Source organism: Scyliorhinus torazame, chromosome 11, assembly GCF_047496885.1.
Source record: "Scyliorhinus torazame isolate Kashiwa2021f chromosome 11, sScyTor2.1, whole genome shotgun sequence".
Taxonomy (NCBI): Eukaryota; Metazoa; Chordata; class Chondrichthyes; order Carcharhiniformes; family Scyliorhinidae; genus Scyliorhinus; species Scyliorhinus torazame.
In genome coordinates, this window is record NC_092717.1 from 43,658,061 (window position 1) to 43,672,839 (window position 14,779).

The window sequence follows — 14,779 nt, forward strand, 5'->3', positions numbered from 1 at the left end:
CTTAATCTGGACTGACAGGGGATTGTTGTCAGATCAATGGGGAAGCGGTCACTCTTTTCCACCACCGGATTATGGGTTGTGCCCTCTCTTTCAGGTCTTTCACTCTGCCTAATCTCCAACTAGAGGGATGCAATTTCACCCCACAGTTGCTTTGTAAAATCTTCCACCAGAACTTTCAAAGACTCTTCAATGAAACATGCTTTCTTTAACCTCCTCTCCTGCTTCATTCCCACATAACATTGGAAATATGACCAATGGATGTTTTATCCTGGGTTAATGGCTCAAAATCATTTGTACATTTTGATTTTTGTATGTATTTTATCATCATCCATGGCGCAAGAATTGCATTTTCAAAGTAACATTTCCTGGCAGTGCATTACCACGCTAAACGGAAATTTCTAGAGCTATAACGTTTGCCGTATGCAAAGAGGAATTTTATTCCACTAAAGGAAGAGAAAATGAATAGATTTACTAAAGGGGTATTTAAAAATTAATGAGGATCATGAAATAATTATGGAAGTTATAATATAGCTGAATATGCTGTAATGATTAAAAGCAAATTACTGCGGATGCTGGAATCTGAAACGAGAGAAAATGCTGGAAAATCTCAGCTGAGATTTTCCAGCATTTTCTCTTTCGATACTGTAATGATTAGTTGTGGCAGTCATTTTTCCATAGTAAAATTTTGCCCGAGGCTGATTTTTTTGGTCAGTCCATTTCACAAGACAAAACGTACTATTTTCATGGGTCTTTGGGCTGTGACTGACTGCAAAAGCAAATTGCTTCAAGACCAACATTTTAGTCACTGATCATTCTCTCTAAGAACTCATCTTATGCTTGATAAAAACATCAAAACACTGACTGCTTCTTCCATTGGAGAGTGCAAAATACTCTCCTCCTCTCACACTCTGATTGGTGCACACAGAAGCCAGCAATGCCCCAGTCAGCATCTTCTCAGACCTCTCTTGTGAATCAATGAACAGAGTAAAGGAGGAGGCGGAGAGCTCCAGACGAAGAGCAAGCAGACAAATCAACAAGGCTTTTATATTTGCCTGATGAGGAGGAGTGCAGCATTTGGTTTTCAGCATTGCTTCAATCACAGGTGAACAGTCTGCAATTTCGGCGACCCAAATGCTACAGAGGATGTGCCTTCGGAAAATCCAAGATGACTTTCTGTTGAGTGGTTTGTCCAATTAAGCTGTGAAGTGCTGCTTTTGTGGCACCAACGCAAATCAGGGAGAGGTCCCTTTCGCCACCCTGAGCGTAGGGACAACGTCCCCAAATATTTCTTACTAGGGGCTGTTCTGAACAACCGCCAAAACGCCTCGTGTCCTGTACCGCGCAAAAGGAGGGTCGACCAAGATGGTTAGGCGCGGGCCAGACACTGGAAATGCTGGGCTGCGGATGCAGAGGTCTCCCAGCCGAATAAGCCTGTCCGCATCTTTTGAAGCTTTGGCTGTATATTTCCCATGCATGAATTCTTTTGATGAAGATGATGGAGGTAAGAAATATTACAAAAGAACTCTGATCCACTTTACCTGTTGATTGGCACTAATTACAGAATTAAAGTAAACATGTGACTCCATTATTTTTTGGGGTGATATTAATACAAACTATTACCCATTTTGATATAAATTTAAAACTCCTCGGGCGCTCTGTTGCTCATCAATTATATAGAAATTATCTTTTTATCTAGCAGTGGGGCAAAAAGCAATAAGTTCAGTATTAAGTTCATATTGTCTACAATGTTACACTGTTTTTCCCAGATTGATCATAATACTTAATAGCAGAACAATTTCAATCCAGGCTGAAGTACTGTCTGCAAGTGTCTGTGCTATATGGATTCTGTTCTACTTCCATGAAAATATGATAGAGAACAGAGAAAAGAATTCCAATTTTCCCATCTTTATGTATTCTCTTCCTGATAGTCTCTCTCACTCTCTCGCTCTCACACACCTACATACACACAAACACACACCTTCTTTACTTCATTCATTCTCTCTCCCTTACTCCCTCTATCTTTCTTTCACGCACACCTTACACCGTACGTAAGGAATTGTGCCCCTTGCTAAACAGCAAGTTGTTTTCAAATTTTGTTTTACTTAAAATACATCAGGAAAACATAAAACGTCGCACTTGTTCTCGTGTAATTACGATTTTTAAACAAAAAAGATACAGGGACAGAAAATAATTTGAAGTGTCAGAAATCTAATAGAAATATACCTGCTAACAGGCAGAAATCTAATAAATGATATTCATTTACTAGTTAATAATAAGATTCTGGCACCAAATCAATTACAAATGAAGAATATGTTTACAGCATGTTAACGCTATGAGTCAACTTGCCTGATTATCATAGCCATTCATGTTGAAGAGATCAACTATCACAATACACAAGCAAGGGGAACAAACTAACTCAAACAATCTGATAACTGCTTCAGTCATTCAAAATACCACTTTACTTGTGAGAATGAAGTTATTAGAAGCATCCTCAACAACTGAAAACTTTCAACATTCAGTAGTGTTTGTCTTTAATCTACCTTTGGTCCAATGAAAACAAATCAGCAGTTATAATATGTTTAGGCTTTGGAAAGTTAGATGTGTGTTCCTCTTTTCAGTTGCTATTCCTCATTATCCGAGTTAAGGTAATTCCCTTCTCCAGTGAAGCTCAATATTTGGTCCTTGTTAATGTTGATAATGGCCAAAGTGGGCAGAGGCTGGATCTGTTCATTTTTTTACTTACTCTATCTTATTTGCCCTGTCATTATCCTTTCCCTCCATTTTCTCCATATCATTACTTGTTACTGCCTGCTATGAGCTCTCTTGTGTTACCCCATCAGCAGAGCTGTCTTAATAATTGTACCATATTCATATAGTCAACAAATGATTAAAACACAAAAATATTGATCTCTGATATGAGAAGACTAATGTTCTTGCTTTCAGGTGAAACATGTCTCTTCTGTTTATTTTTAAATACATATATTGCTTCTGTCAATATATGGTGGTGGATTGTTGGTTCTCTCTTTGTTAGCTGAATGATTTGCCTGAGAGCTTCCACTGAGCACATGGACTAACAAAAATGAAGCTTCCACATCCCTTGACTCACAGTGGGAAGTTGCAGGCTGCCTAGCAACACATTGTCTCTTGCAAAAGGTATTATAGGGACTTTGCACTGACCCATTTGTGAGAAGCTGAACAAAATGATGGTATTAATTTATTCAGAAACCCTGTGTGAATTATTTCTAAATTAAACGAGAACAAAACCGAAATGCATTGTACAAATTTCATTTTGTTGACCACATATTTGCATTAATGCCTCAGCATCTATTGTTCTTTGTAGTCACAGCTTTCTCAGTGTTTTACATTGCTGGCTTAGTTGGAATGGTACAAGTCCATTGGCTAATGCTACAAACTGTAAAGTCATCCTAATGTTTATTAAATTTAAGCATTGATTTTTTTTTTTAAACCACCCAGTGTTGCAAATATTTTTAATTATCATGAGTTTTAAATTTGATTTTGTGATGCTAATCAAAATGGCTAATTGCTTTCTCCCATTTTATTTAATCTTATTGCGACAGCCTCATCAACTTTGGGTCATGAGCTATAATTACTTAGTAAATAATGTTCAATTTCCCCATTGTCCGTATCGTCCCAACATGATGTTTGTAAAAAGTTTTTTTTTAATCATCTAAATATACACAGTCCTTCCTATGAGAGGATGCAACGTTGCTTTAGTATTGTAACCTTCCTATTTTAATATTCTCATTTCATTTTTTAAGCCACACAATTATGACAAGCATGACACATATGTTCAATTTTGATGCTATTTCCGGAAAGCCACTTCATCACTGATTGGTACGGTCGAGGGCAAAATAAGAGCTTAGAACAGCCTATGCTGTTACCACAGCAACAGAAGTCAGCAAAGTCATTGAAGAATAGCTGCAGTAATCTCTATTCAATCGTTCTAATAATATGTTCCTGAAGCCTGTTCCTTTCTTCTGCTTCCCACTGCCTTCAGTCCAGATTATATTCCTGACTAAAAATGCTTTTTTCCATTTCTTCTGCCATTCCCTCACTTGATCATTTTATGTACCGACAGGCAGCAAAGATTGGCCCAAGCATCAATCTTTTCTTTCTTTCTCAGTGAGGAAGCATCCATGCTAAACTTCACTGCTCCGTGTTTTTGAAACACAGCTAGGTTGACATATAAGAAATTCAATACACAAGAAACCATGAATCTGCATCTATTTCCAAAGAATTTTATAAGTGCACTCTTCATCAGAAATCCTTGAATTCTTAATTCATAATTGTGGGAGTGACATACTAAGTGGGTTGCCCTGGCTAATGGCTGCTGGGAATGTTTCTGGTTCTAATCTACATTAAACAGTAGCCTAAGGAAAATTGGTCAAATTTGCAGATGATAATAATAAAAATCTTTATTAGTGTCACAAATAGGCTTACATTGAACATTCAAGTTACTGTGAAAATCCCCTAGTCGCCACACTCCGGCGCACCCTGTGTTTGGGTGCACAGAGGGAAAATTAAGAATTTCCAATTCACCTAACAAGCATGAATTTCGGGACTTATGGGAGGAAACCGGAGCACCCGGAGCAAACCCACGCAGACACGGGGAGAACGTTCTGACTCCACACAGACAGTGACCCAAGCCGGGAATCGAACCTAGGACCTGGCGCTGTGAAGCAATAGTGCTAACCAGTGTGCTACCATGCCGCCCTACGAATTTAGGGAGAGGGATGATAGAATCTGAGTAATTACAAGGCAGACAAATTATGAAAATGTGCAGAACAATGTCAGATTACATTGCAAAACTTTAAAATATTACATATTTCAGATTGTAAGGAAAATGGATGGCACATGTACTTCGTGAAAGCTGCAGAAATAGTGAAAGGCGACATTGAAAGAAACTTAGAAGTCTTTGTGGATACATTTCCCCACAATGTCTAACTGATGCAGACAATCAACAATACCATTGCAATATTGAGTTATATAGCCAGAACAGTGGAGTACCAGTCAGAGGAAGTAATAAACAAACGATATCCCACTCAAAATCATACCACAGGTCTGAGCAGTGAGACACAAGGGAGACATTAAATTTGGAAATATTGTGGCGAAAAGCCACAAGGCTAATAATCCTTAGCGATAGAAATGTGAGTTATGAGGAAAGGTTAGAGAAAGTTGGGTTTTCATCCTTAAAACACATGTATTTGATGAGCAACTTTTAGAGGTGTAAAATATTAAATGATAAGGGAGGAGTAAATTTCAAAAAATATTTCAAAATAACTTTCTGGAATAGGTGATAAAGTGAAAGTCGACACAAAAAAGTTTGGGGAGTGAAGAGGGGGGGGGGGGGTGGTCCTGAAAGGGGAGACGAGTAGCGATCGCAGAAACTCCCCGAGGCACAAAGAAACGCCCCCGAGGCTCAAAGAAACGGCCAAGTGCCGGTGATAGTGGGGTGAATCTCAGCATCGCAATCGCCAAGATTCACCACGCCCAACGCACCCGAAAGCAGACTTTGGGCGCGATTCTCCGAGCCCTGCGCCGGGCCGGAGAATCGGTGACATTTGCGCCGGCGCGTTTGACGCGGCGCAGGTTGCGGGCTGCTGTCCGCGGCCAGGCCGCCGATTCTCCGGCCCGGATGGGCCGAGCGGCCGCGCAGAAACGGCAGAGTCTCACCGGCGCCGTCCACCCCTGGTCGCTGCCGGCGGGAACTCTGCGTGAAGGGTTCGGGGGCGGCTTGTGGGGGGAGGGGGGCTCTGTCCCCGGGTGGGACCTCCGATGGGGTCTGGCCCATGATCGGGGCCCACCAGTCGGCAGGCCGGCGTCTTTCCCCCCCCCCCCCCCCCCCCCCCCCCCCGCCGGCTCGCTGAAGAAGTCCCCCACGCATGCGCGGGTTGGCGCGGCCCAACTGCGCATGCGCGGGAAGGGAGGCTGGAGCGGCGTGAACCGCTCCAGTGCCATGCTGGGCCCCTGTGGGGGCCAGAATCGGTTGTCCCCTCGCCCGTTTCGCTTAGTCTCCATTTTGGAGAATCGCGCCCATAGTGCAATTGATTCAGAAGCCTGTGTACTGAGGGATTATATTTAAATAACCGGTGTTTGTTCTCATAATCTATTTTGCTTGATCTATAAATGACCTGAGGTAGAATTTGAAATCCATAGCAAGGAGCGGAATGAGAAATATTGACATTCATTGGTTTGATCTAGTGTCTCTTGTACTGCACTGTGAAATCTAGTGACTCACATTATGTTGAGACCTAAATTTTAACTGGGATGTGACTTAGGTGTTGATTTGTTACAGTGTTAATGTTATATTCCGCCTCGAGCACCAAAGACACTTGCAGCAGCTCTGAATGTTCATTCAGGGGTACTGTTCGAACTGTGCAACCCATGAGTTTGCAGAGGACCCCGAGCCCTATTGCAAACTGCAAAGATGACTTTTCACAATTACATCTGTGTTGATTTGACCCTTGCTTAAATGTCTGCACGGAGCCTTCAAAGGGCAGACACTTAACTGGCAAACATCTTAGCATTTATCCAAGGGAGGTAATTGTCAAATCAGCTTTAAAATTAGATGATTACAAACTAAAGTTTGTGTGAAGTCATTAACATGATTATATTTAATAGCAAAGAAACTCTGATGCTATAACTAAGTGAGAGCATGCATATGCCGCAGATGCATATAAAGTTGTGGCCTACTGTAATTAAATGAGCTGTAATGGGAAAACAGAATTCATAAGTCAGATGGTTTTAATCAAACCAATTTGGCAGAAGTGTTTTTCTGGTGTTAATCTGTTGCTTATCCTTACAGTATTTGTACAGTTAAATATACAACAGCAGATCTTCAGTGGTGACGCAGGATATATAAAAAGTACAACATTTCAGGAACATAGAAGCAGGAGCAGACTAGTTGGCCCTTGAGCCATGTTTCACCATTCAGTTAGATCCCGGCTGATCTGTACCTCAACTCTATTTCTCAGTTCCATATCCCCTGACACACTTATTGAATAAGAAATGGGAAAAATCATCGGACCCCACCGACGGCGCACACCCGCTGCAGGTTGCCCGGCGGCTTGGGGTGGATTCAATGGGAAATCCCATTGACAGCGGTGGAACCAGATGGTCCCGCCACCTGCCTCCCGCCGCTGAGCAACAGGCCACGGGAAAGCCAGAGAATCTTGGCCGTTATCAGTCTCATTCTTGAAGTTTAAAAAAAGTCATCCACCGTTTTCTTGGACAGTGTATTCCATGTTTCGACAACCATTTGTCTGAAAACGAGTTTTCTGATTCACTCCACCCTGATTTTATGATTATGCTCTCCTGTTAATCACACAACCATCGGCAGCCGTGACTTCAGCTGAGCTCTGGATTTTCCTCCTTAAACCTCTCTCCTTCCCTACTTCTTTCTCCTCATTTTGGATACTCTTTGAAGCTTAAATGTTCGACCAATCTTTTGGCTAATGCCCTAATATCTCCTTCTGTGACTCAGTGTCGTATCTTGTTTGATAACACTCCATGTCCCTATGACACGGGAAATTTCACTAATTAAAGGCACTCTCTAAATCAAAACTGTTGCTGATTCCTCCATCAGAGAAATAATTTCTCTGTATCTACCCTTAATAATTTTAACTACTTTATTAAGCCAACGCTCACTTTTCTAAACTCAAGGAAATGCAAGTCAACTTGTCCTTGTAATTTAATCTTTTAAACCCTGGTTTTGTTCTTCCGATAAAAACAGAAAATGTTGGAACTACTCAGCAGGCCTAACGGTATCTGCAGACAGTATCTTGTAGGAAAGTGTACTGTTTTTGCACGATTATTAGTACAGATTAGTAGCTTCTGTTCTTCATGGTTTATCCACATTTATGTATTAAAATCATGAGTGGTCTGGACAGGGATAAGGAGAAACCCCTCACACCGATGAAAGGGTTGAAAGTCGAACAACACCGATTTCATAGAATCCTTGCAGTGCAGAAGGAGCCCATTCGTCCCATCGAGTCTGCACTGACCCTCTGTAAGAGCACTCCACCCAAGCCAACTCCCTCACCCTATCCCAATAACCCCTTAACCTAATCTACACATCGCTGAGCACTAAGGGGCAATTTTAGCATGGTCAGTCCACCTATCCTGCACATCTTTGGACTGTGGGTGGAAACCAGAGCACCCGGAGAAAACCCACGCAGACAGAGGGAGAAAGTGCAAACTCCACACAAGTCACCCAAGGCTGGAATTGAACCCGGGTTTCTGCCACTATGAGGCAGCGGTGCTAACCATTTAAAGTGCAAATAAAAACAAAGTGCTGGAAAAACTCAACACATGGCAGCATCTGTGGAGAGAGAAACAGAGTTAATATGTCTAGTCCAATATGATTCTTCTTTGGAACCGAATTAAGGTAAATGGCAAAAGAACCTCAGCCAACATGAGGAGAAATGTTTCTACACGGTGAGTGGCTAGCTTCTGATTCTAATTTAGGTCTGGCCTGAGAATGTGATGGAGGCAGATTCAATCCAGACGTTCAAAAGGAAATTGGATAATTATCTGAAGAGAAAATATTTTAAGGGCTACGGGGAAAGGGCAGGAGACTGGGACCATCTGAGTTGCCCTTGTGGAGAGCCGGTACAGACCTGAAAGGCTGAATGGCCTTGTTCTGTGCTGTTTACAAACTTTGATCCCATGATTCTATTTATTGGTATTACTTATTAGCATTTATTTGCCCCAACATTCCTGCAGCTACTGATTTTCTCAACCACCCCATCAGCTCCACATTTGATGCCATAGAACATACAATGCAGAAGGAGGCCATTCGGCCCATCGAGTCTGCACCGACCCACTTAAGCCCTCACTTTCACCCTATCCCCGTAACCCCTCCTAACCTTTTTGGTCACTAAGGCAATTTATCATGGCCAATCCACCTAACCTGCACGTCTTTTCACTGTGGGAGGAAACCGGAGCACCCGGAGGAAACCCACGCAGACACGGGGAGAACGTGCAGACTCCGCACAGACAGTGACCCAGCGGGGAATCGAACCTGGGACCCTGGCGCTGTGAAGCCACAGTACTATCCACTTGTGCTGCCCATAGACTGCACTATGGCCATAACTTTTCTTCTGGTACAGCCCTCAACTCTAATCCCAAAGTGTAAGATATATAGATTGAGAAATGCAAGATTTGCATTTATAGAGTCATCTGCAGCCCAGAAGGAGGTCATTCAATCCATTGAGTCTGTGCCAGCTCTCCGTGGATCAATCCCACTTTGGGGGAATGATCTCTTCAATTTTCTTTCAAAGTTATTGACCGCCTCTCCTCCCAGCAGCCTAATAGGCAGCGAGTTCCTGATTATCACCACTTGCTATGCAAACAAGATTTCCTTCTCATACCCCCTGGCCTCTAGTGCTCAAAACCTTAAACCTGTTCTGCCGGTCCTTGTACCATCAGCTAATAGAAATAGTTTTTCCTTGTTTACCTGTCATGATTTTGTACACCTCTATCAAACCTTCCCTCAATCTCCTTTGCACCAAGAACAACTCAGCTTCGCCAACCTAACCTTGTAGCTAAGATCTCTCATCCCTGAAACCATTCTGGTTAATCCTCTCAAGAATTCTCACATTCTTCCTGAGGCGTGGCGATTGGAACAGGATGCCGTACTCTAGTTGCATCCCTCGTCAGACTTAAATAAGAGTTCAGACCAACAAATAAAGCCTTTCACAGCCATCAGATTTCTCAAAGCTCTTTACAGCTGATGAAGTGTAGCAATTGTTTTAGTGTGGAAACTTGAATGGACATGGCAAACAGATAGTTTAATCATTCATTGCCTGATCTGGCTGAATCGTAGAGGTCCTGCTCTTGACAGCTACAACTGTCCACTATTCCAGAGTCATCACGAAGTGAAAAAATAACTCCCAGCTTCTTTTGTTTATTGAGCACCACTTTCTTCAATCCCTACCCATGTTTCTTCCACCTTCATCTCCAATATAAGTATGAGGAGCTCATGAACCACTTTGTCAGTAAGTTTGGGATTAGCCGATCAGTTGCCTCTGCTGCTCTCCTGCCCCCCCCCCCCCCCCCCCCTAGTGCACCGGGTCAAACCTCCTCTATATCTTTCTCTAGTTTCTCTCCTATCTCCCCTCATACATTTTCTGATCTCATCGTCTCCATGCAACCCACCTCCTGTATCCTCGATCTTATTGCCATCAAACTTCTAAACGGCAAGCTTTCTTTCATGGTCCCTATGTTAGCTGGCATTGTTAATGGTTCTATCTCTTCAGGTACTGTCCCTCCTTCAAAATTATGGTCATCATCCCACTCTTCAAAAAGACAACCCTTGACCTCTTTGCAAACTGCCCTATCTCCATCCTCCTTTACTTCTCCAAGGTCCTTGAATGTTGTTGTTTCCCAGGTCCACGCCCACCTTTCGCAGTTTGACCCTACCATTAGACTTCCACCCCGACCAGAGTACCAAAATGGCTCTCATAGGATGTTAGTTGTGACTTTGATGTATCTGTGACAGAGGTAAACTATCTCTCATCGTCTTCCTCCACCTGATTGCAGCCTTTGACATGGCTGAACACACCCTACTCCTTCAATGTCTCTCTACCATCATCCAGCTGGTTGGGACTGCTCACACCTGTTAGTGTGATCTTATCTATCAAATTGTAGCAAGAGAATCATTGAAAATGGCCCCTCTTCCCCAGCATTACCTCTGGTGCATGCTAAAGATTTATACTTAACTCTCCTCCTACATCTACTTGCCCCTTGGTGACATTATCCAAAAATGCAGCAGTAATTTTCACATGTTCACTGATGGCACTCAGTCACTGATGACAATCAGCTCAACTACACCACCACCTCTCCCGAGACCTCCTCTGTTGTGAAATTATCAGACTTTATCCGACATCCAGTACTGGATTCGCTGACATTTCCAAAGTGAAACATTGAGAAGATCAAAATAATTCTTTCCACTCCCCACTACAAACCCTCAAGCTGGCAGCTGCCTAAAGTTAAACCAGGCAATGTTCACAACCTTAGTTTTATATTTGGCCTTGAAATGAATTTACAGCCACAAATCCACAGCATCACTAAGGTCACTTATTTCCACCTCTGTGATGTCAGTGGTACCTCCCTTGCCTCAACTCACCTGCTGCTCAAACCCACATTTATACCTGGAGACTTGACTATTCCAATGTGTCTCTGGCTGGTTTCCCACATTCTTCCTTCCATGAACTTGCCGTCATCCAACCCCTGCTAGCTGTGTCCTTGTTTGCACCAAGTCTCATTCACCCATCGCCGCAATGCTTGCTGACACACCCTGGTTCCAGGTTAGGCAGTGCCTCAACTTTCAATTTATTGTCCTTATTTATAAATCCTTCCTTGTTCTCCTCCCTCTCTATTTCAGTAACCTCCTGCAGGGCCACAACCCTCCAATACACATGGCGTCATATAATTCTGGCCTCCTGTGCATCCTCAATTTTAATTACTCCAGCCCTGGTGGTCATGTTTATAGCTGACTAGGCGTTAAGAAGTGTGATTCCTTCCCTAAGCCTCTCTGCGTCCATACTTCTCATCCCTCCTGTATGACAGTCTTTAAAACCCACCTCTTTGACCAAGCTTTTGGACATCTGCCCAAATATTACCTTATGTGTCCCTGGATCAGAATGTGCTTTAAAATGCTCCTGTGAAGAGCCTTGCTTTATTATATAAAAGGCACTATGTAAATATAAGTTATTACTGTTGTTATATACCTGTGGTTTTTCCCATCTGTAAATATAAATTCAGCCTGAGCTAGAGATGGATATCTTGAAATTTTGTTTATAGTGCCCCATATGATCATTAAAAACATTTATATGAAAGTATTTAATAATTTCATTTGTAAGCACTCTGCCTTCTGAAAATTCTCCCATCTCAGATCCCAAACAGTCACTGTTTCTGTCAGTGGCATTTGTAGGTGATTAAGAGAGGACAAGGGATGGGAAACTCCCCAGAAGTTTCTAAGTTCATTTGTGGCAGGTTTTTCAGGGTGTTTCCTGCAAGCTCTGCCAGCGAGTTCCCCACCGCTATTCAATGACACTTAGTCACTTTTTTGGACCCTGAGGAGTTTCTCACCGGTTTAGCCCACACTTAAGGTGCAATATTCCCAAAAGGGAACAAAGTCCCCGAGCGAGCGTGTTTAGCCGCATGTTTCCCGGCACTTGCTATTCAACACAACTCGTGTCGAATAAAGGGCCTGAATGGGGAGCGTGCAGCCGAGGCCGCACATAGCCCCGTTTTTACAATGGGGACCTCCGCTCGCCGGAACTTAAAACCAGCTTTGGCGCTCATCGTTTGGTCACGCCCCTTGTGGCCGTGTTTCTGACTCCGACACGTCGCGGGACTTGGGTGAATCCCGCGAGGCATGAAGACTGCCGGGAAGCCCGCGAGAGGGCTCTCCCGGCATTCACCGGCGCGCTCAAGCGAGAGCGCAACGCGGCCGGTGGATCACGCCCAAGGAATGAAATCAACGGACTGAAAATTGGGAAACTTCTACATTGAGTGAGACGTCCATTCAACAAGATGTGGTGAAGTTGAAAATTCTGCCCCAAAAATGCAGCATCTGGGGAACTGGAATTGCAAAACCCACACTAAAACACGGTCAATGGCTCAGCTGACATTTGGAATCTTAATGGATGATTATGTAAACCAGCCATCTGCAGCCTTTCCCCTTAAGAAATAGACTTATTATTTGTTAATTAGCTGACAGAATGTCCACAATACATGAAATTTGAAACTGGTTTATTTGAACTAATAAAACACTGTGGCCGTGTTGCATGTTTACTTTCTAATTAAATCCATTTGATCCTCTCAAAATACAAGAGTTACTTTGCAAGTAATATTTAGAGAGCTTGAACATGTTTTCTGGCATCTACCCATGAAGTACCAGCTTGATTGACGGAGCAATGCGATGTCATCAGGAAGTCATGGAAACACTGCCAATTTGCAAATGCCAGTGGCAGAGATCCATGTACAAGGTATTGCTTATTCTGACCTATCTTTTCCTACTAAATAATGAGAGCTGAAGGGAGAACTGGGCATTAACAACTATGAGATCTGTTTTTGGCCCTGCACAAAGATTTGCCTAATAGCCAAAGTAGATCGAGTTGAAACTAATCAAACCAGAATAATAAATGAAAAAAATATATAATAATACAAATTTCCAAATGGTGACCCCAACCATGATTATAATGCATTAACTACTGGAAGCCAGCTGAGGTTGATATTTTGTATAACTTGAGCATGCACTGTTTAATCTTGTCACACTGATTGGACTTGAAGTTTGATGTACAGTGCCGGCTGTTCGGTTCCATCAAATCATGCTATGAGCACCGATATGTAGAATCTGCCCTTATCTGATCATCAATTAAAACAGATTTCAGTGTTCAACAAGATGGAGGGGGCTTCTGAATAACAACACTGCACCCATAGCATGAGTTACTAATGTGGAAAATAGCAACATCACAAAACTGCTGTCATGCGAGAACATACTCCACACTAATAAAAAATCTTTTTTTTCAGAATTCAAAATTAACTACATTCTCTGCCATTGGCAGTGGGTGCAGAGCTGCGTTACTCCACAGTGTGGAGAATGTTCTCGCATGACAGCATTTTTGTGATGTTGCTATTTTTCACATTAGTAACTCATGCTATGGGTGCAGCGTTGTTATTCAGAAGCCCCCTCCACCTTGTTAACACTGAAATCTGTTTTAATTGATGATCACATAAGGGCAGATTCTACATATCGGGCCTCATGGCGTGAAGCTTCACCTGCATTGAACACATAATAAGAATTCAGGCACTAGGGTCAGTGAGCTCTGCAGAATTTTCCATCCTTTAAAATTCTTCTTCTTCATTACTGTGCCTCAAGTCACGCGAGGCAGACAAAGCACTTGCTTAGCGACTGTTTCTGTAGCTAGTTTTTGTTCTGGAACAAGTCGCTAGACTGGCGCCAGAGGCTAGCCTGTGAGGCGCCACTCCGCGTCAAGCATGGCTGAGCAGGAGACTGTCCCACTCTTGCTGTCTGCAATAGGTGTATTGGAAGGTCTTTCAGGTTGAGAATTTAGCTGTTTGGACAAGTAACTAACACAATTTCTTTGACCGTCAGGTCCTAGATGGGGCGCAAACCCAGTGCTCCTGACACAGGGGCAGGGACACAATCGTCTAAACCACAAGACTTCCTCTTTTAAAATTATATTCTGGACAGAGAATTCTGCAAAGCTTGCTAACCTCCACCCCAAATTTTCATTATTCACCAAGACAGATTAAATCAGAACTAGTTAAAATCTACCCTTTAATATGGTTTACAAAAGTCTCATCAATTATTTTATTGATTATATCATGTCAAAAGAAATGGCATGGGATTACAACTTCCTTGATTTCACTTATCTTTGACCTGAAAATCATGGTTATTGCGCAGACTTTAAGCTATATCAATTCCATTCATTGGTTATATTTCCAATAACAATAGATTTTGGTAATGTACAACCGTAACAGTAATATATTGGTTTTCGTACAAACAACTCGAGGCAAACGCCCAGCCGCTCATTTGGATTTAGCTCTCTTTAAAGTGCTAGTTTTGGCTGTGTTGGGTCAGCTGTTGAATAAACTGCTTTGCCACAGTGAATAGTCTAATTGGTGTAGAGGAAGATAAAAATGTGGCTGAAAGGTCAAACACAGTTGACACACCCTGCAACAAGCACTCGTCAGTAGATTAAGTGGCCGTGAAGAGTTCTTCCAC

The 14,779-nt window shown here is 42.6% G+C and overlaps 1 protein-coding gene across 33 annotated transcripts in view; it reads left to right on the forward strand.

Moving 5' to 3' along the window:
* Positions 1–14,779, forward strand: part of rims2a (regulating synaptic membrane exocytosis 2a) — a 1,580,193-nt gene that overhangs the window by 1,540,568 nt on the left and 24,846 nt on the right. The window contains exon 1 of one of the 33 annotated variants that reach the window (XM_072467206.1): positions 984–1,501. The exons of the other annotated variants lie outside the window; for them this stretch is intronic. Coding sequence (XP_072323307.1) covers positions 1,363–1,501 — 139 coding nt within the window. The 5' untranslated portion in view covers positions 984–1,362. Of the gene's footprint in view, positions 1–983; positions 1,502–14,779 lie in introns of those variants that run through there. 33 annotated transcript variants of the gene reach the window in all.